Here is a 19,665-nt window from a genome sequence, read left to right on the forward strand (position 1 = left end):
AATAATAATTGAGTGACAGATAGGCAGAAGGTTATTTAATAATAAGGCACGAGGGGGTGTGGTATATGGCCAATAATAATTGAGTGACAGATAGGCAGAAGGTTATTTAATAATAAGGCACGAGGGGGTGTGGTATATGGCCAATAATAATTGAGTGACAGATAGGCAGAAGGTTATTTAATAATAAGGCACGAGGGGGTGTGGTATATGGCCAATAATAATTGAGTGACAGATAGGCAGAAGGTTATTTAATAATAAGGCACGAGGGGGTGTGGTATATGGCCAATAATAATTGAGTGACAGATAGGCAGAAGGTTATTTAATAATAAGGCACGAGGGAGTGTGGTATATGGCCAATATACCACGGCTAAGGGCTGTTATTATACGCGACGCAACGCGGAGTACCTGGATACAGCCCTTAGCCGTGGTATATTGGCCATATATCAAACTCAGAGGTGCCTTATTGCTGTTATAAACTGGTTACCAACGTAATTAGGACAGTAAAAAATAAATGATTTGTCATACCCGTGGTATATGGTCTGATATACCACAGCTGTCAGCTTTCAAGCTCGAACCACCCAGTTAATAATGGGATTTATACAAAGGGTGGGTCTAATCCTGAAGGATGATTGGTTAAAACTGCATTCCAGCCCAGTGTCTATTCCACAAGTTACCACCAGCTAAATCTATGATGCTGAAATGGCTATTTACTCTGTTCCATCTCACTGTGCAATCCACTGTCTCGTCAGCCCAGCCAGGCAATTAATAAACTTGATCTCCACTGTAAAAAGCATCTAGACATTATCTCCCATTTCTTTTAGACTAGCAATTGGTTCACAATAGTGGAGATTTGAATAAACCTTGCTTTCTCTCTGACATTTGCAACATTGTTTCAATATTGAAATTCGATCTCCAGCTGTCCCATAGTAATGAACGTGTAATATTTCTTAAAGTATAATTTTTTTGAGATTACTAGTGTTATTGACCCCACTACAGCAACAAAAAAATACTTAAATCCATGTAATTTTGTCCTTGAAACATTTAATTGAAATACTGTACAATGCCATGCATTCACATGGAAGACTGCTCCTACTGTGGAGCGCCAATATGGCCGACTGGTGGCTTCAAATGGCCAATACTAAGCACCAGCAATCCAGGGTTTATATACATCATTGGATGGTCTGGGAGACTGTTCCGAAAAAACAGATGTGATGGAAGATTGACCTAATCTTGTACGGAAAAAATGGATGTGGAGATCGCTGGCAGTTCTTGTAGAATAATGATGAACCTGAATATTGAATTTGAATAGTGTTTGGAAAGAAACAGGGAGTAGATTCATTTTGATTTGGAATACAAAAACAGACACACTTGAAGTTGGTTGACATAAATATTGAGGATTTAAAAAGGCGAGGAACTGGCACGACTGTCTGAGTGAGTTGCTATCCTCACAAAACGTTTTTGGAGAAGGAAGATGTTATTGAGGTTGTTTTTATAAGTAGTGGCACAGACTATATTGCAATCTGAGATAAAATAATAGATTAAGGTGTATTAGGCTACAGATAAAAACAAATATTTTCTTGGGATGAGATGTTGAACTCGTCCCATGACACCGATAGCTTTGCAATTTTATCGGAGAGAATTTAAATACGATTTTTTCCCTCAATAAGGATGCCTAGGAATTTGGTGGATTGAACGCGGCATAGTTGATCATTTGATATGGATTTCCTCATGGAATTTGTTAAAACCTTTTCTAATAATAAGCATGTAAGATTCTGGCAATTAAGCAGTTTTTCTACTTAGCCAGATTAACTCGTGGATAACACCTTTTTATGCATACGCTAACGTACCTGTAGCGTACCTTATAGTTTTGTGATTTTTATTTCTATTTGAAATTCAGTTTAGTTTCAGTTAGTTTTCCGACTTGATTTACCTGTTCCATTTCAGTTTGATAAAAGCATTTATTATTTAGTCTTTATATGATTTAGTTTCAGTTTTAGGGACAGAGAGTAAGTAGCCTTATGCCATGTATGTGATGTAGGCCTATAGCAGGGCTACTCCAGTAGTTTTAGAGATGGTTTGGTCACACACATTTCCTAGGTGGCAAAGTTCCAGATGGATATTGTCATTTATCGGCATAGTAACAAACCCCCGACCCATGCGACCCCAAGCTGTTCACACCCGTCTTGTTTGTTAATGCTAATACTAATTTAAACCAATTGTCCATGTCTTATGTGTGATCATATGATACTAGGAGTTGAATCCTGACCCGAATTCCAAAAACGAAATAAATGTAATAAAAAAATGCCCGTCTCACATCGTCTTTATCCTGAAATTCTTTGTGGGTGCTGTTCAGATGAACTTTAAAATTGGTTGGTGTTTCCCCTTTTTTGTATTAAAAAACAACATTTATTTAACTAGGCAAGTCAGTTAAGAACAAATTCTTATTTTCAATGACGGCCTAAGAACAGTGGATTAACTGCCTTGTTTTGTCCCTCGCCGCCATCTTTTGTCCTTTCCTGCAATGTACTCAAATTAATCCCATACGGTGCTTTGCCTTTTGCGATCGGCCACTGCTGGTGTTGGGGTTTGCTGCCGTCATTGTTCACAGCTATGGTCCGCGACCTCCCTCAGATTTTGTCCCTGTTAGCTACTGTTAGCGAGTGACAGTGATGCACAAGCCAGGCCTATTTGAAAGATTGCCATCTACTGTCAGCATTTACCCGCCAGATTCAAAAGCTCACAAACCCCATTAGGAAAAAAAGGCTGAAAACCCGATTTGATTTTAGAAGAAGAAAAAATATATACAATTAAACATGTTTTTTTAGTTTAGTTTGTTTCACAGTGAAATATAATAGTATTTATAGTTTCAGTATTTATTTTAGTAGGCAAGTCAGTTAAGAACAAATTCTTATTTTCAGTGACGGCCTAGGAACGAACAGTGGATTAACTGCCTTGTTCAGGGACAGAACGACAGATTTGTACCTTGTCAGCTCGGGGATTTGAACTTGCAACCTTTCGGTTACTAGTCCAACGCTTTAACCACTAGGCTACGCTGCCGCCCCGTTTCAGTATAGTTTTATTTTTTCAAAAGTTATTAATTATTTTATTTCAGTTTACTAAATAGTTTCTCCAATTTTAGTTTCAGTTTTCGTTTACTATAATAACCTTGAAGCTTCCAATCATCGTACTAACGCTAATTAGCATTGACTCGCGAAACCACCTCTAACTTCCGTCATAATACACACAGACATGAAAATGGTATCCACGAGTTCATCTGACTGACTTATCAGTATTTCTGTGACATACAGGGGGTTCCGAAACTATTAACACCTTGATAAAGATGAGCAAAAATGACTGCATAAAATAATTAAAATATTGAGCTATATTGTATGGTCAAAACATTTTGATAATTATATTATTTTATAGTAATACAGTGGGAAGAAAAAGCATGTGAACCCTTTAGAATTACCTGGATTTCTGCATAAATTGGTCATATAATTTCATCTGATCTTCATCTAAGTCACAACAATAGACAAACACAGTCTGCTTAAACTAATAACACAAACAATTATAATTTTTCATGTCTTTATTGAACACACTGTGTAAAGATTCACAGTGCAGGTTGGACAAAGTATGTGAACCCTTGGATTTAATAACAGGTTGACCCTCCATTGGCAGCAATAACCTCAAACCAACGTTTTCTGTAGTTGTGGATCAGACCTGCACAACGATCAGGAGGAATTTTGGACCATTCCTCTTTACAAAACTGTTTCAGTTCAACAATATTCTTGGGATGTCTGGTGTGTGAACCACTCTCGAGGTCATGCCACAGCATCTCAATCAGGTTGAGGTCAGGACTCTGACTGGGCCACTCCAGAAGGCGCATTTCCTTCTGTTGAAGCCATTTTGTTGTTGATTTACTTCTGTCTAATGGGTTGTTGTCCTGTTGCATCACCTAACTTCTGTTGAGCTTCAATTGGCGGACAGATAGCCTTACATTCTCCTGCAAAATGTCTTGATAAACTTGGGAATTCATTTTTCTGTCGATGATCACAAGCTGTCCAGGCCCAGAGGCAGCAAAGCAGCCCCAAACCATGATGCTCCCTCCACCAGACTTTACTGTTGGGATGAGGTTTTGATGTTGGTGTGCTGTGCTTTTTTTCCTCCACACGGTGTTGTGTGTTCCTTCCAAACAACAACACAACTTTAGTTTCATCTGTCCACAGAATATTTTGCCAGTAGCGCTGTGGAACATCCAGGTGCTTTTTTGCAAACGTGAGACGTGCAGTAATGTTTTATTTGGACAGCAGTGGCTTCTTCCGTGGTGTTCTCCCAAGAACACCATTCTTGTTTAGTGTTTTACGTATTGTAGACTCGTCAACAGAGATGTTAGCATCTTCCAGAGATTTCTGTAAGTCTTTAGCTGACACTCTAGGATTCTTCTTAACCTCATTGAGCATTCTGCGCTGTTGCAGTCATCTTTGCAGGACGGCCACTTCTAGGGAGAGTAGCAACAGTGCTGAACGTTCTCTATTTATAGACAATTTGTCTTACCGTGGACTGATGAACATCAAGGCTTTTAGAGATACTTTTGTAACCCTTTCCAGCTTTATTCAAGTCAACAAATCTTAATCGTAGGTCTTCTGAGATCTCTTTTGTTCGAGGCATGGTTCACATCAGGCAATGCTTCTTGTGAATAGCAAACTCAAATTTTGTAAATGTTTTTTATAGGGCAAGGCAGCTCTAACCAACATCTCCAATCTCATCTCATTGATTGGACTCCAGGTTAGCTGACTCCTGACTCCAATTAGCTTTTGGAGAAGTCATTAGCCTAGGGGTTCACATACTTTTTCCAATCTACACTGTGAATGTTTAAATTATGTATTCAATATAGACAAGAAAAATACAATCATTTGTGTGTTATTAGTGTAAGCACACTGTGTTTGTCTATTGTTGTGACTTAGTCAAATTTTAAGTAACATTTATGCAGAAATCCAGGTAATTCCAAAGGGTTCACATACTTGCCACTGTACAATTGCTCAAAGAAAGAGATTCTGTTTAACAAGTAATACATTTGTCTTCTCTCAAAAAGTTACACGTCAAAATTGACACCTCTAAAGAGTCTTATAAATAAAGTAGTCAGAAGTGTAGTATTTGGTCCGGTATTCCTAGGGCGCAATGACTACATCAAGCTTGTGACTACAAACATGTTGGATGCATTTGCAATTAGTTTTAGTTGTGTTTCAGATTATTTTGTGCCCAATAGAAATTAAATGGTAAATAATGTAGTGTGTCATTTTTGGAGTTACTTATAAATAAGAATATAATACATTTCTTAACACTTCTACTATAATGTGGATGCTACCATGATTACAGATAATCCTGAATGAATCGTGAATAATGATGATTGAGAAAGTTAGAGGGTCAAAGATCATACCCCCAAGACATGGTAACATCTCACTTTGACCAATAACAGAGGAGGTTAGCATGTCTTGGTGGTATGATCTTAGAACATCAACATAGAACATGATCAGTGGCCTCAATCATGATTATCAGGCCTGGATACCACCCTAGTACAATAAGTAGAATACACACCAAACAGAGAGAAGTCACTTACTCTACTGTTGTGCTGCCAGAACGAGGTTTAACCACGTTAGAAGAGGTCAGCTCCTTAGTCACCAGCCGCAGCAACAGCTACAGAAAAAGCACATCCACACACGTTAAAACCTCATTCCATGAAATCCACACACGTTAAAACCTCATTCTATGAAATCCACACACATTAGAACCTCATTCTATGAAATCCACACACATTAAAACCTCATTCCATGAAATCCACACACACATTAATGCACATTTCAGGTCAAATATTTAGAAGATTAGCCTCCGCACACACCAACAGTGCTAGGAAGTCAGCTGCCATCAGCATGTAGAAGACCTGGTTCCATCCCCGTGACGACAACACTCCTGCCAGGAGGGGGCCAATCGCTGCACCTGAGAAGAAAACATATCAATCCCAGGACAGTTAGTAAGTCACAGAGATAGTTCTATGCTGAATTGGAAAGCAACCCGTGGCCATTAGCTACCGCCTTGTGGAGCTAATTTATCATGTAGGATCTACTGGTAGGGCTGGAGGTGACCCGGAGAGGAGGCTGAGAGACTAACCTACTGATCCTGTGCCATCGATGATAGCTGTGACAGTAGAAAGGGCTCTGGAGTTGCCCTTCAGGCTCTTGTGTGTTCCCTGGAGTCAAAAAGGTCAAAACAGAGAGAGACAGGATGTGAGGTCAGAGAGAGGCCCACACACAGGAAATACTGAAATAGTATGGCCGTTCAAAAAAGGTTAGGAAGATAAAACCAGGGAGGATTATAAACAGTGTAATAGGATAGCGAGACAGACTCGCAACACACCCACACACACACTCACCAGATCAGCAGACACTGCTGTTGTAATAAGGGCATATGGTCCATTCACTAGCCCTCCACACACCAGCAGCATACCTAGACATCAAAACACCATTCACTTGATCGTTGGTTGAATGTCAAAACCAACCAAGCTTGTGACATAACACTGTTCACCTGTAAATCATTGACAGTCAAAATAGCACAGCCAATATCTGTATAAGTCAATGGACTCAAGAGTGGGATTCAGTCAATCTCTCAACACAAACTGGAGAATTTATCCCTACCGATGGTGGGTCCCAGTCCGAACTCACTGATCAGAGAAAAGCCATAAAGCTGAAACAAAGAACAAAAAACAACAGCTATCAAATACACTGAGCAGACAAAACATTAAGAACACCCGTGTCCACTGAGTGGACAAAACATTAAGAACACCCGTGTACACTGCGCGGACAAAACATTAACAACACCCGTGTACACTGAGTGGACAAAACATTAAGAACAAATGCTCTTTCCATGACATAGACTGACCAGGTGAATCCAGGTGAAAGCTATGATCCCTTATTGATGTCACTTGTTAAATCCACTTCAAAATCAGTGTAGAAGAAGGGGAAGTTAAAGACAGGTTAAAGAATAATTTATAAGCTTTGAGACAATTGAAACATACTGGACAAAAATATAGACGCAGCATGCAACAATTTTTACGATGTTACAGCTCATATAAGGAAATCAGTCAATTGAAATAAAATCATTAGGCCCTAGTCTATGGATTTCACATGGCTGGAAATACAGACATACATCTGTTGGTCAGAGATACCTAAAAGTAGGGGCATGGATCAGAAAACCAGTCAGTATCTGGTGTGACCACCATTTGCCTCATGCAGCACGACATCTCCTTCGTATAGAGTTGATCAGGCTGTTAATTGTGGCCTGGGGAATGTTGTCCCACTCTTCTTCAATGGATGTGCAAAGTTGCTGGATATTGGCGGGAACTGGAACACACGTCGATCCAGAGCATCCCAAACATGCTCAATGGATGATATGTCTGGTGAGTATGCAGGCTATGGAAGAACTGTGACATTTTCAGCTTCCAAGAATTGTGTACTGATCCTTGCAACATGGGGCCATGCATTGTCATGCTGAAACATGAGGAGATGGCGGTGGATGAATGGCACGACAATGGGCCTCAGGATCTCGTCCAGGCATCCCTGTGCATTCAAATTGCCAATGATGAAATGCAATAGTGTTCGTTGTCCGTAGCTTATGCCTGCCCATACCATAACCCCACTGCCACCACGGGCCTCTCTGTTCACAACGTTGACATCAGCAAACCGCTTGCCCACACAACGCCATACAGGCTGTGTGCCATCTTCCCGGTACAGTTGAAACAGATTCATCTGTGATGAGCACACTTCTCCAGTGTACCAGTGGCTATTGAAGGTGAGCATTTGCCCAATGAAAACAGTTACAACGCTAACCTGTAGTCAGATCAAGACCCTGGTGAGGATGACGAGCACTCAGATGAGCTTCCCTGAGACGGTTTCTGACAGTTTGTACAGAAATTCTTCAGTTGTGCAAACCCACCATTTCATCAGCTGTCCGGGTGGCTTGTCTCAGATGATCCCACAGGTAAAGAAGCGGGATGTGGAGGTCCTGGGCTGGCGTGGTTACACGTGGTCTGCTGTTGTGAGGCCGGTTGGACGTACTGCCAAATTCTCTAAAACAAAGTTGGAGGTGGCTTATGGTAGAGAAATTAACATAAAATTCTCTGGCAACAGCTCTGGTGGACATTCCTGCAGTCAGCGTGCCAATTGCACAATGTGTTGTGTGACAAAACTACACATTTTAGGGGGTCTTTTGTCCCCAACACAAGGTGCACCTGTGTAATGATCATGGAGTTTGATCAGCTTCTTGATATGCCACACCTGTCAGGTGGATGGATTATCTTGGCAAAGGAGAAAATGCTCACAAACAGGGATGTAAACAAATCCGTGCACAAAATTTGAGAGAAATAAGGTTTCTGTGCATATGGAACATTTCTGTGATATTTTATTTCAGCTCATGAAACATGGGACCAACACTTTACTTTTTATATTTTTGTTCAGTGTAGATTTTGTAGGTGTGCCATTCAGAGGGTGAACGGGAAAGAAAATATTTAAGTGCCTTTGAACAGGGTATGGTAGTAGGTGCCAGGCGCACCGGTTTGTGTCAAGAACTGCAACGCTGCTGGGTTTTTCACGCTCAACAGCTTCCTGTGTGTATCAAGAATGGTCCACCACCCAAAGGACATCCAGCCAACTTGACACAACTGTGGGAAGCATTGGAGTCAACATGTGCCAGCATCGCTGTGGAACACTTTCGACACCTGGCAGAGTCCATGCCCCGACCAATCAAATCACATTTTATTTGTCACATACACATGTTAGCAGCCAACTTGATTAGCAGCCAATTGAAGCTGTTCCGAGGGCAAAACTGGAGGGTGCAAATTAATATTAGGAAGGTGTTCTTAATGTTTTGTACACTCAGTGTACATGTCCTGTAAGGTTCATGATGCATGCTCATATTTGTATTCATTGAGATGATCAACTGTGATTCCTGTCCTGTACAACAGGGGGAGGCAGAGAGAGAGGCAGAGACAGACCGAGAGCAAGACCGAGAGAGAGAGAGAGACTGACTCACAGTAGGAGCAGCCAGCAGCAGCATCACTGCACAGGTAGTGGCCCTCTTTCCCAGCTTATCAGATATGACCCCAGCCAGGATTCCCCCTATACAGACAGACAGAGACTATGTGATGAGCACAACAATCAAGAAAATAGGAGTGGTTTGAGGGTAGTTATATTCCAATGATGCAGGAATGATGTCTATTAGTTTCCAACGATAATCTCGACAAATAAAAAAAAATCTCTGACACAAAACACACACAAAGGTGCAGAAACATCGCGATCATAAGAAAGTTATATGGTTCGTTTAGACATCATGAAGCTACATGAACAGAACAGATACAAAAACAACCACTGAAAAAATAAATAAAAAGGGAACATACCCACAATTCCTCCCACGTCAAACAGAGTGGAGAGCTCTCCGGCCGTCTTGGCATCTAGGTGAGCTGAGACAGGCAGGCAGACAGGCAGGCAGGCAGGCAGGCAGGCAGGCAGACAGACAGAGAGCACATTATCTCAACACACCCTCTGGCAAACAAAACAAGTGACATACTAATAACACTACCTGGTAGAGCATAGGAATACTACCTGGCAGAGCATAGGAATACTACCTGGCAGAGCATAGAATACTACCTGGCAGAGTATAGGAATACTACCTGGCAGAGTATAGGAATACTACCTGGCAGAGCATAGGAATACTACCTGGCAGAGCATAGAATACTACCTGGCAGAGCATAGGAACACTACCTGGCAGAGCATAGGAACACTACCTGGCAGAGCATAGAACACTACCTGGCAGAGCATAGAACACTACCTGGCAGAGCATAGAACACTACCTGGCAGAGCATAGAACACTACCTGGCAGAGCATAGGAATACTACCTGGCAGAGCATAGGAATACTACCTGGCAGAGCATAGGAATACTACCTGGCAGAGCATAGAATACTACCTGGCAGAGTATAGGAATACTACCTGGCAGAGTATAGAAACACTACCTGGCAGAGTATAGAAACACTACCTGGCAGAGTATAGAAACACTACCTGGCAGAGTATAGAAACACTACCTGGCAGAGTATAGAATACTACCTGGCAGAGTATAGGAACACTACCTGGCAGAGTATAGGAACACTACCTGGCAGAGTATAGGAACACTACCTGGCAGAGCATAGGAACACTACCTGGCAGAGCATAGGAACACTACCTGGCAGAGCATAGGAACACTACCTGGCAGAGCATAGGAACACTACCTGGCAGAACATAGGAACACTACCTGGCAGAACATAGGAACACTACCTGGCAGAACATAGGAACACTACCTGGCAGAGCATAGGAACACTACCTGGCAGAGCATAGGAACACTACCTGGCAGAGCATAGGAACACTACCTGGCAGAACATAGGAATACTACCTGGCAGAGTATAGGAACACTACCTGGCAGAGCATAGGAACACTACCTGGCAGAGCATAGGAACACTACCTGGCAGAGCATAGGAACACTACCTGGCAGAACATAGGAATACTACCTGGCAGAGTATAGGAACACTACCTGGCAGAGCATAGGAACACTACCTGGCAGAGCATAGGAACACTACCTGGCAGAGCATAGGAACACTACCTGGCAGAGCATAGGAACACTACCTGGCAGAGCATAGGAACACTACCTGGCAGAGTATAGGAACACTACCTGGCAGAGCATAGGAACACTACCTGGCAGAGTATAGGAACACTACCTGGCAGAGTATAGGAACACTACCTGTCAGAGCTGACCACAGAACATCAAGATCTAATGTCAAATAGTCTTCAGACAAAGATTGAATGCCCTGACACATCTAGTATATCTTGCATCTCTTACCACAATGCCCAAACAGAGTTTCTATACAGATGTATAGAGTGTAGTGTAATGTACATACCAGTGATGTGAAGTACTTAAGTAAAAGTACTTTAAAAGTACTACTTAAGTAGTTTTTGGGGGTATCTGTACTTTACTATTTATATATTTTTGACAACTTTTACTTTTACTCCACTACATTCCTAAAGACAATAATGTACTTTTTACTCCAAACATTTTCCCTGATACACCTAAAAGTACTCCTTACATTTAAAATGCTCAACCAGGACAGAATTATGGCACCGATCAATATAACACTTTGTCATCCCTACTGCCTCTGATCTGGCGGACTCACGAAACACAAATAGTGTGTTTGTAAATGACGTCTGAGTGTTGGTGTAGCGCCTCTGTCCGTAATTAAAAACAATAAGAAAACCGTGCCGTCTGGTTTGCTTAATATCAGGAATTTGATGTGTAGCATTTACTTTTACTTTGTACTTTTACTCAGGTATGACAATTGAGTAATTTTTCTACCACTGACCTTAAGTACATTTGAAACCAGATACTTTGACTTTTACTCAAATAGTATTTTACTGGGTAACTTTCACTTAAGTCATTTTTCTGTTACGGTAGCTTTACTTTTACTCAAGTATGACAATTGATTTTTCCACCACTGGCACATACCTGCTTTCGTGATGTAGAGCGGCAACCAGAAGAGGAAGGTGTAGCTGACCAGCTTGGCAAACAGCAAACACAGAGAGAACTCGATCACTCCCTGGATGGCGAAAGAAAAAGAAGCATACTGTCAACAAATAAAAGCTATATAGTTGTCTGGAATAGAAAGGTACTTGGTTTATGTTTAAGCCAGCGTTTTCCCCGGTTGCTTATACAGTACCTATGAAAATATTTTTGATCAAAATCCAGTTCTGTATGGAAGAGTGTCGGCAGGGTTCCGCTGCCCCTTGTACTCGATTTGATCAATTAAGGTCATTGATTAGTTAGGAACTCCCCTCACCTGGTTGTGTAGGTCTTAAATTGGACTTGAATTGAAAGAAAATAACAAAAACCAGCCGATACAAGCCCTCCGGGAAATTAGTTTGACACCCTGGCTTTGGGGAACAGGGGCCTGGGCGTTGGTGTGTGTGTCACAGGAGGTTGGTGGCACCTTAATTAGGGAGGACGGGCTCGTGGTAATGACTGGAGTGGAATCAGTGGAATGGTATCAAATACATCAAACACATGGTTTGATGCCACTCCATTGGCTCCGTTCCAGACATTATTATGAGCCGTCCTCCCCTCAGTAGCCTTTTTGTTTAACTATCCTTGTGGGTACCAGAAGTCTTCATAAGGATAGTAAAACAAGGACAATTCTGACATGTTGGGACATTTTGCCGGTCCCTACAAGTAAAAATGCTATTTTAGGCTTTAATGTTAGGGTTAGGGGTTTAGGGTTAAGTTTAGGGTGAAGAAAAATAGGATTTTGGATGGGAATCAATTATTTGGTCCCCACAAGGATATGAATAGATAACTGTGTGTGATATGGGTGGTGTGAGGGCTCAGGTGACTGACCGGTATGCGTAGCGCTCCCATGAAGCTGATGGCCGAGGGCTCCGATTCGCTCTTCACCACCACCACCTGCTGTACAGGGAGCAGCAGCTCTGTGTCCCAGTTCTGAGAGGGAGATCAAGGGTTAATAACACAGATCTAAGATACAGACACTAACATAAAACACAGACAAACTCAGATAAAAAACAGACACACACCTGAGATTTTCCTCCTTGTTTGTACGAATGATAGAGCTGGTTATGTCCATTCACCCCTTTCCAGCTATTGGTCAGCTTTTACATGAGAAAACAAAACCAAGTACAACACCATTTACCATCATGTTACAGAGTCCATAGGAAGCTACATTCAGTTTTTTCACCATCAAGATATAGTGTTCCAGCAGCCACCAATGTAAACATCGGTAACGCAGTTCAAAGTAGTGTGGGAGAATGAAAACTTCACCTGTCAATCAAGAATAACCCTAGATAAAGCTTTTACAATGAATCCACCCACATTGTAAACAATTATTTTTGTTGTGTGACACTCAGGTATTCTACTGCTACCAGTGGGATAAAGTGGGAGACAGTTGTTATGGAAACGATGCTCTTCAGGCAAATTCTGAAGACGTGGTCTACGCACAATAAAATCACTCATGGCTCACAAAACAAACAAACAAACATGTCCACAACACATTTCCAAAATGGCACTTACACTCGGCATAGGACAAAAACAAGGGGGCTTTTGTCTGTCTGAGATTCATACCTCTGAAATGTCGTCCCCATATTATGTCTATACTAAGAAGAGATGCTTTGGGAGACCCAGAGAGACATGATAAGTACTCACAGTGTTGCTGGAACCAGGGTTCTGTACATCATGGACGCTTTTCAAATCATTTGGATCTGCAGACAAAACCAGGTCAGATTGGATGTGAATGTCAGAATGCAAAAGTTTTACCATTACAAAAATCATGCATGGAAACTTCTCTGAGGTCAACGGGAAGAAAGTCCCTTCCAATCTTCCTACAACCAGTCACAGAGCAGTACTCACGCTCGATGAGGAAGAGGAAGCAGACGACGCCCATGGCAGCAATGACGAGGCCGGGGACGATGAAGGACAGGCCCCAGTTGGAGGAGACCCAGTAACCTGCGATCAAAGAGCCCAGGATGTTGCCCACTGAGGTATGGGAGTTCCATATGCCCATGATCAGACCCCTCCTGTAGGAAACACCAGTTAAAACAGGGTTAGGATAGTGTTCTGATCAGACCCCTCCTGTAGGAAACACCAGTTAAAACAGGGTTAGGATAGTGTTCTGATCAGATACCTCCTGTAGGAAACACCAGTTAAAACAGGGTTAGGATAGTGTTCTGATCAGACCCCTCCTGTAGGAAACACCAGTTAACACAGGGTTAGGATAGTGTTCTGATCAGATCCCTCCTGTAGGGAACACCAGTTAAAACAGGGTTAGGATAGTATTCTGATCAGATCCCTCCTGTAGGGAACACCAGTTAACACAGGGTTAGGATAGTGTTCTGATCAGATCCCTCCTGTAGGGAACACCAGTTAAAACAGGGTTAGGATAGTATTCTGATCAGACCCCTCCTGTAGGGAACACCAGTTAAAACAGGGTTAGGATAGTGTTCTGATCAGATCCCTCCTGTAGGGAACACCAGTTAAAACAGGGTTAGGATAGTGTTCTGATCAGATCCCTCCTGTAGGGAACACCAGTTAAAACAGGGTTAGGATAGTGTTCTGATCAGATCACTCCTGTAGGGAACACCAGTTAACATAGTTACAATCCTATTGCAACTTCAATGTATCTGAATTATAGAGGAATCATCAGAATAACAACAACACATCTTGTGGCTTACCTTCCCTTCCCAAACCAGTTCCCGATGCACGTGACCACACTGGGCCAGCCAGTAGTCTGAACCAAGCCATTGGCCACCTGAGGATACAGAGAAACACACAGAGGAGTATGTTATGTTAGACTTGGGAGCAACGAGAGCAGCTAGAAAAACATACAGAATAGTTTTCCTCTGATTTCTCCAACATTTGTGTGTGTGTGTGTGTGTGTGTGTGTGTGTGTGTGTGTGTGTGTGTGTGTGTGTGTGTGTGTGTGTGTGTGTGTGTGTGTGTGTGTGTGTGTATTGCATTCTATGTATGCGTTTGATTCACCTGGACAAATATATAGAAGCTGAGGTTGTGGATGTTGTAGATGCGGCCCAGACCAAACAGACAGGTGAAAAGGCCACTCATCAGCATGCCGAACGTCAGGTACAGACGAATAGGCAGGCGCTCGCCGATGATGCCACTGCAGGACGCACAATGATGACACAATCATAAGAATAGACACAATCTCCTCTCAGGTTCAGGACTTAACATCACTAGGCCTCTTATAGAATACAAACGGTCACCAACTCAGATCTTCACCGTTGACACTCTTGCTCAAGTTAAAATAGCACTAAGATATTGGTGGGTTTTCCTAATCACCTGACCTGTCCAGGATCAACTCCAAGACCTTTCTAGCTAATAACACAGCCAGAGATTTTCCCTGGTCAGGTTAAATGGACAGCCTAGTTGAAGCCTTACCTGAGGTACATTCCCACAGCATAGGCACAGAGGAAGGAGTAGTCCATGGCTCCCAGAAGCTGCTTATAGTTGCTTTTATCTAGAAATTGTGAAAATAGTTTTTGCATAAGAATAACATCAATTCAACCAAGCGCCACTTATCTGAATACAGACCCCTTGGATTTGGCTATGGGGGATCAACAAAAATGTGTGAATAGTAACAAGTGTAGGGAAGGTAGGTAGGTAGGTGGAATAGGTGGGAGGGAATGGGAATTTGTGTTAGAGGGATTGAGAAGAAGAGGGTCGTCAGAGAAAGTGTGTCAGGCAGAGAAAGAGGGGGAGAACAAGGGTTGAGTGGGTTCTCACCAAAGGGTTTCCAGCTGCAGTCTGTCTCTGTGTGGAGGCTCGGCAGCTGCCTACTACCTGCCGTGGAGAGTTCATGGAGAGCTGAGCAGTTCTTATGCAGCTCACTCTGTGGAGCAAGTATGATCTCCATGAGAAAACATATTCATTACTCTCATAATGAAAAACAAACCCCCACCTGCTACAGCATAAATGTAGCTTGTCATACATTCATCCCACTGTCAAGCAGCTTGCAGTCATGCTATGGTTCCAAAGTAAACAACGGTAGATGCGTTCTCTGGAAAATAATGAACGATGTGGAAGGTGTGGTTCACAACGCGCTAGCAGAGATGCATTATTTTCCAGAGAACGCATAGAGCCCCGAGTTGATTATCCCTTTTTATACCAAGGCTATAATTTAACACATTTACCACTAGAACTGTGTTCATTTGCTGGTAGAAGAAATGTGTTCAACATTCACTGAGGTAGCTAGCAAGTTTACTTGATAGTGACAGTAGTTGCCTTGGTAACCTAACAAACTTGCTAGTTTAGCGAACCAAACATCAGTGCTAGCTTGCTATTATGAAAATTGAATTCAACAATGCCAATCATGTTTGACTAAAGCAGCTCAAACAGAACAGCTAAGAATGAACTATAGCCATTGAATTCTACCATGTAAATATACCGTGCCTTATTAGGGAAAGAATGCACACTCTCGACTGCCCTTCAAGTCAATCAGAAAGGAGTATTCAACAAGCAATACGGCACCTCAGGGGTTGGTGGTATATGGCTAACATACCACGGCTAAGGGCTGCTGTATCGCACAATGCATCGCGGAGTGCCTGAAAACAGCCGTGATAAATTTGCCATTTACCACAAAGCCCTGCGGTGCCTTATTGCTATTATAACCTGGTTACTATCGTATTTTTTCATATTCATACCAGGTGGCATACGGTCTGATATACCACAGCTTTCATCCAATTAGCATTCAAATCAAATTGTATTTGTCATATGCGCCAAATACAACAGGTGTAGGTAGACCTTAACCTGAAATGCTTACTTACAAGCCCTTAACCAACAATGTAGTTAAGAAATAGAGTTAAGAAAATATTTACTAAAGAAATTAAGTAAGAAATCAAATAAAAAGTAACACAAGAATAAAATAATGATATAGGGGGTACCGGTACCGAGTCAATGTGCGGGGCTTCAGGTTAGTCGAGGTCATTTGTACGGGCTCAAACCACCTAAAAAGGGTTAATGCCCTGCCTCTGCATTGCTTGTCATTCTGGAGCAGCTATTGTAGCAGGCTGAACCACAGAGGTCATGCTGACCAGGTTATAGTAGCAGGCTGAACCACAGAGGTCATGCTGACCAGGTTATAGTAGCAGGCTGAACCACAGAGGTCATACTGACCAGGTTATAGTAGCAGGCTGAACCACAGAGGTCATGCTGACCAGGTTATAGTAGCAGGCTGAACCACAAAGGTCATACTGACCAGGTTATAGTAGCAGGCTGAACCACATTGATGCCATGTTAACAAGGTTACAATACCACCTGTGCTGATAACATGTATATATAGTGTGTGGAGACGAATGTATAGTGAGTAAGTCTCTGTTTATGCAACATGCCAGTGCAGTACAGTGAATTCCCTATAGGATACATCAGTGTCTGTGTGTGTTACCTTGACAATGCTGATGGGTTTTCTGGACAGGTGGAAACTGGTGTACAGCAGGAAGGTAAGGCCAAAGGTGAAGGCTCTGTACCTACAGGGAGACAACACAGGGGGCATTAGTAAGGGACTGGAGGCTCTGTACCTACAGGGGGACAGCACAACACAGGGGGCATCAGTAAGGGACTGGAGGCTATGTACCTACAGGGGGACAACAACACAGGGGGCATCAGTACGGGACTGGAGGCTCTGTACCTACAGGGAGACAACAACACAGGGGGCATCAGTACGGGACTGGAGGCTCTGTACCTACAGGGAGACAACACAGGGGGCATCAGTACGGGACTGGAGGCTCTGTACCTACAGGGAGACAACACAGGGGGCATCAGTACGGGACTGGAGGCTCTGTACCTACAGGGGGACAACAACACAGGGGGCATCAGTACGGGACTGGAGGCTCTGTACCTACAGGGGGACAACACAGGGGGCTTCAGTAAGGGACTGGAGGCTCTGTACCTACAGGGGGACAGCACAGGGGGCATCAGTACGGGACTGGAGGCTCTGTACCTACAGGGAGACAACACAGGGGGCATCAGTACGGGACTGGAGGCTCTGTACCTACAGGGGGACAACAACACAGGGGGCATCAGTACGGGACTGGAGGCTCTGTACCTACAGGGGGACAACACAGGGGGCATCAGTAAGGGACTGGAGGCTCTGTACCTACAGGGGGACAACACAGGGGGCATCAGTAAGGGACTGGAGGCTCTGTACCTACAGGGAGACAACACAGGGGGCATCAGTACGGGACTGGAAGCTCTGTACCTACAGGGAGACAACAACACAGGGGGCATCAGTACGGGACTGGAGGCTCTGTACCTACAGGGAGACAACACAGGGGGCATCAGTACGGGACTGGAGGCTCTGTACCTACAGGGAGACAACACAGGGGGCATCAGTACGGGACTGGAGGCTCTGTACCTACAGGGGGACAACAACACAGGGGGCATCAGTACGGGACTGGAGGCTCTGTACCTACAGGGGGACAACACAGGGGGCTTCAGTAAGGGACTGGAGGCTCTGTACCTACAGGGGGACAACACAGGGGGCATCAGTAAGGGACTGGAGGCTCTGTACCTACAGGGGGACAACACAGGGGGCATCAGTAAGGGACTGGAGGCTCTGTACCTACAGGGGGACAACACAGGGGGCATCAGTACGGGACTGGAGGCTCTGTACCTACAGGGGGACAACACAAGGGGCATCAGTACGGGACTGGAGGCTCTGTACCTACAGGGGGACAACAACACAGGGGGCATCAGTACGGGACATGAGGCTCTGTACCTACAGGGGGACAACACAGGGGGCATCAGTAAAGAACTGGAGGGGAGGAGGAGGTAGTCAGTGGGTGGTATTCATCCACTGATACAGGGTCAGATATACAGTGCATTTGGAAAGTATTCAGACCCCTTCCCTTTTTCAACATTTTGTTACGTTAGCCTTTTTATAAAATTCGATCAAACATCTCTGGAGAGACCTGAAAATAGCTGTGCAGCAACACTCCCAATCCAACCTGACAGAGCTTGAGAGGATCAGAGAAGGATGGGAGGTTGTAGCGTCATACCCAAGAAGACTCAAGGCTGTATAAGCTGCCAAAGGTGCTTCAACAAGTACAGAGTAAAGGGTCTGAATACTTAAGCAAATGTGATATTTCATTATTTTTTTTATTTTTTTTATACATTTGCAAAAAAATCTAAAAAAACAGTTTTTGCTTTGTCATTTTGAGGTATTGTGTGTAGGTTGATGAGGGGGGACAACAATTGAAATAATTTTTGAATAAGGCTGTAACGTAACAAAATGTGGAAAAAGTCAAGGGGTCTAAAAACTTTCCGAATACACTGTATACCCATTGCCCGTCAGCGTCATGAAAAGTTGTACACGCAGGTCTTCATCAGAAAGCTCTTTGTTGACCCATCAGTGGATCACATGCAACTTCAAATGCAGCTCATGCAGGTTAACAAACACAAAATCAGATGGTTATCGTCTACAACATCGCAGATGTCATCAGAGGATTGATTACCTAGATGCTAGCAAGCCAGGGAGGTAAGGTCAAATGTCTCGAATAGAGCTAGATAAAACCAGAAGAATAATATACATGTTGAACACACAGTAGCTACAGTTGAAGTCAGATGTTTACATACACCTTAGCCAAATACATTTAAACTCAGTTTTTCACAATTCCTGACATTTAATCCAAGTAAAAATTCCCTGTCTTAGGATCACCTTATTTTAAGAATGTGAAATGTTAATAACAGTAGAGAGAATGATTTATTTCAGCTTTTCTTTAATCACATTCCCAATGGGTCAGAAGTTTACATACTTACCTTTAAATTGTTTAACTTGGGTTAAACGTTTCGGGTAGCCTTCCACAAGCTTCCGACAATAAGTTGGGTGAATTTTGGCCCATTCCTCCTGACAAAGCTGGTGTAACGGAGTCAGGTTTGTAGGCCTCCTTCCTTTCAAATGCTTTTTCAGTTCTGCCAACAAACTTTCTATAGGATTGAGGTCAGGGCTTTGTGATAGCCACTCCAATACCTTGACTTTGCTGTCCTTAAGCCATTTTGGTACAACTTTGGATGTATGCTTGGGGT

The 19,665-nt window shown here is 43.1% G+C and overlaps 1 protein-coding gene across 1 annotated transcript in view; it reads right to left on the reverse strand.

Moving 5' to 3' along the window:
- The window catches only part of LOC129820859 (glucose-6-phosphate exchanger SLC37A1-like), a 28,942-nt gene that overhangs the window by 2,566 nt on the left and 6,711 nt on the right, over positions 1-19,665 (reverse strand). The window contains exons 3-19 of the mRNA XM_055877904.1: positions 17,027-17,108; positions 15,370-15,475; positions 15,025-15,103; positions 14,611-14,746; positions 14,304-14,380; positions 13,483-13,649; positions 13,279-13,334; positions 12,654-12,728; positions 12,460-12,561; positions 11,575-11,665; positions 9,446-9,508; positions 9,082-9,167; positions 6,690-6,738; positions 6,428-6,501; positions 6,166-6,244; positions 5,897-5,994; positions 5,618-5,694 (exon numbers count right to left, since the gene is read on the reverse strand). Of these exons, the coding sequence (XP_055733879.1) occupies positions 5,618-5,694; positions 5,897-5,994; positions 6,166-6,244; positions 6,428-6,501; positions 6,690-6,738; positions 9,082-9,167; positions 9,446-9,508; positions 11,575-11,665; positions 12,460-12,561; positions 12,654-12,728; positions 13,279-13,334; positions 13,483-13,649; positions 14,304-14,380; positions 14,611-14,746; positions 15,025-15,103; positions 15,370-15,475; positions 17,027-17,108 (1,497 nt within the window). The remainder of the gene's footprint in view (positions 1-5,617; positions 5,695-5,896; positions 5,995-6,165; positions 6,245-6,427; positions 6,502-6,689; positions 6,739-9,081; positions 9,168-9,445; positions 9,509-11,574; positions 11,666-12,459; positions 12,562-12,653; positions 12,729-13,278; positions 13,335-13,482; positions 13,650-14,303; positions 14,381-14,610; positions 14,747-15,024; positions 15,104-15,369; positions 15,476-17,026; positions 17,109-19,665) is intronic.

Source organism: Salvelinus fontinalis, chromosome 23, assembly GCF_029448725.1.
Source record: "Salvelinus fontinalis isolate EN_2023a chromosome 23, ASM2944872v1, whole genome shotgun sequence".
Lineage (NCBI taxonomy): Eukaryota > Metazoa > Chordata > Actinopteri > Salmoniformes > Salmonidae > Salvelinus > Salvelinus fontinalis.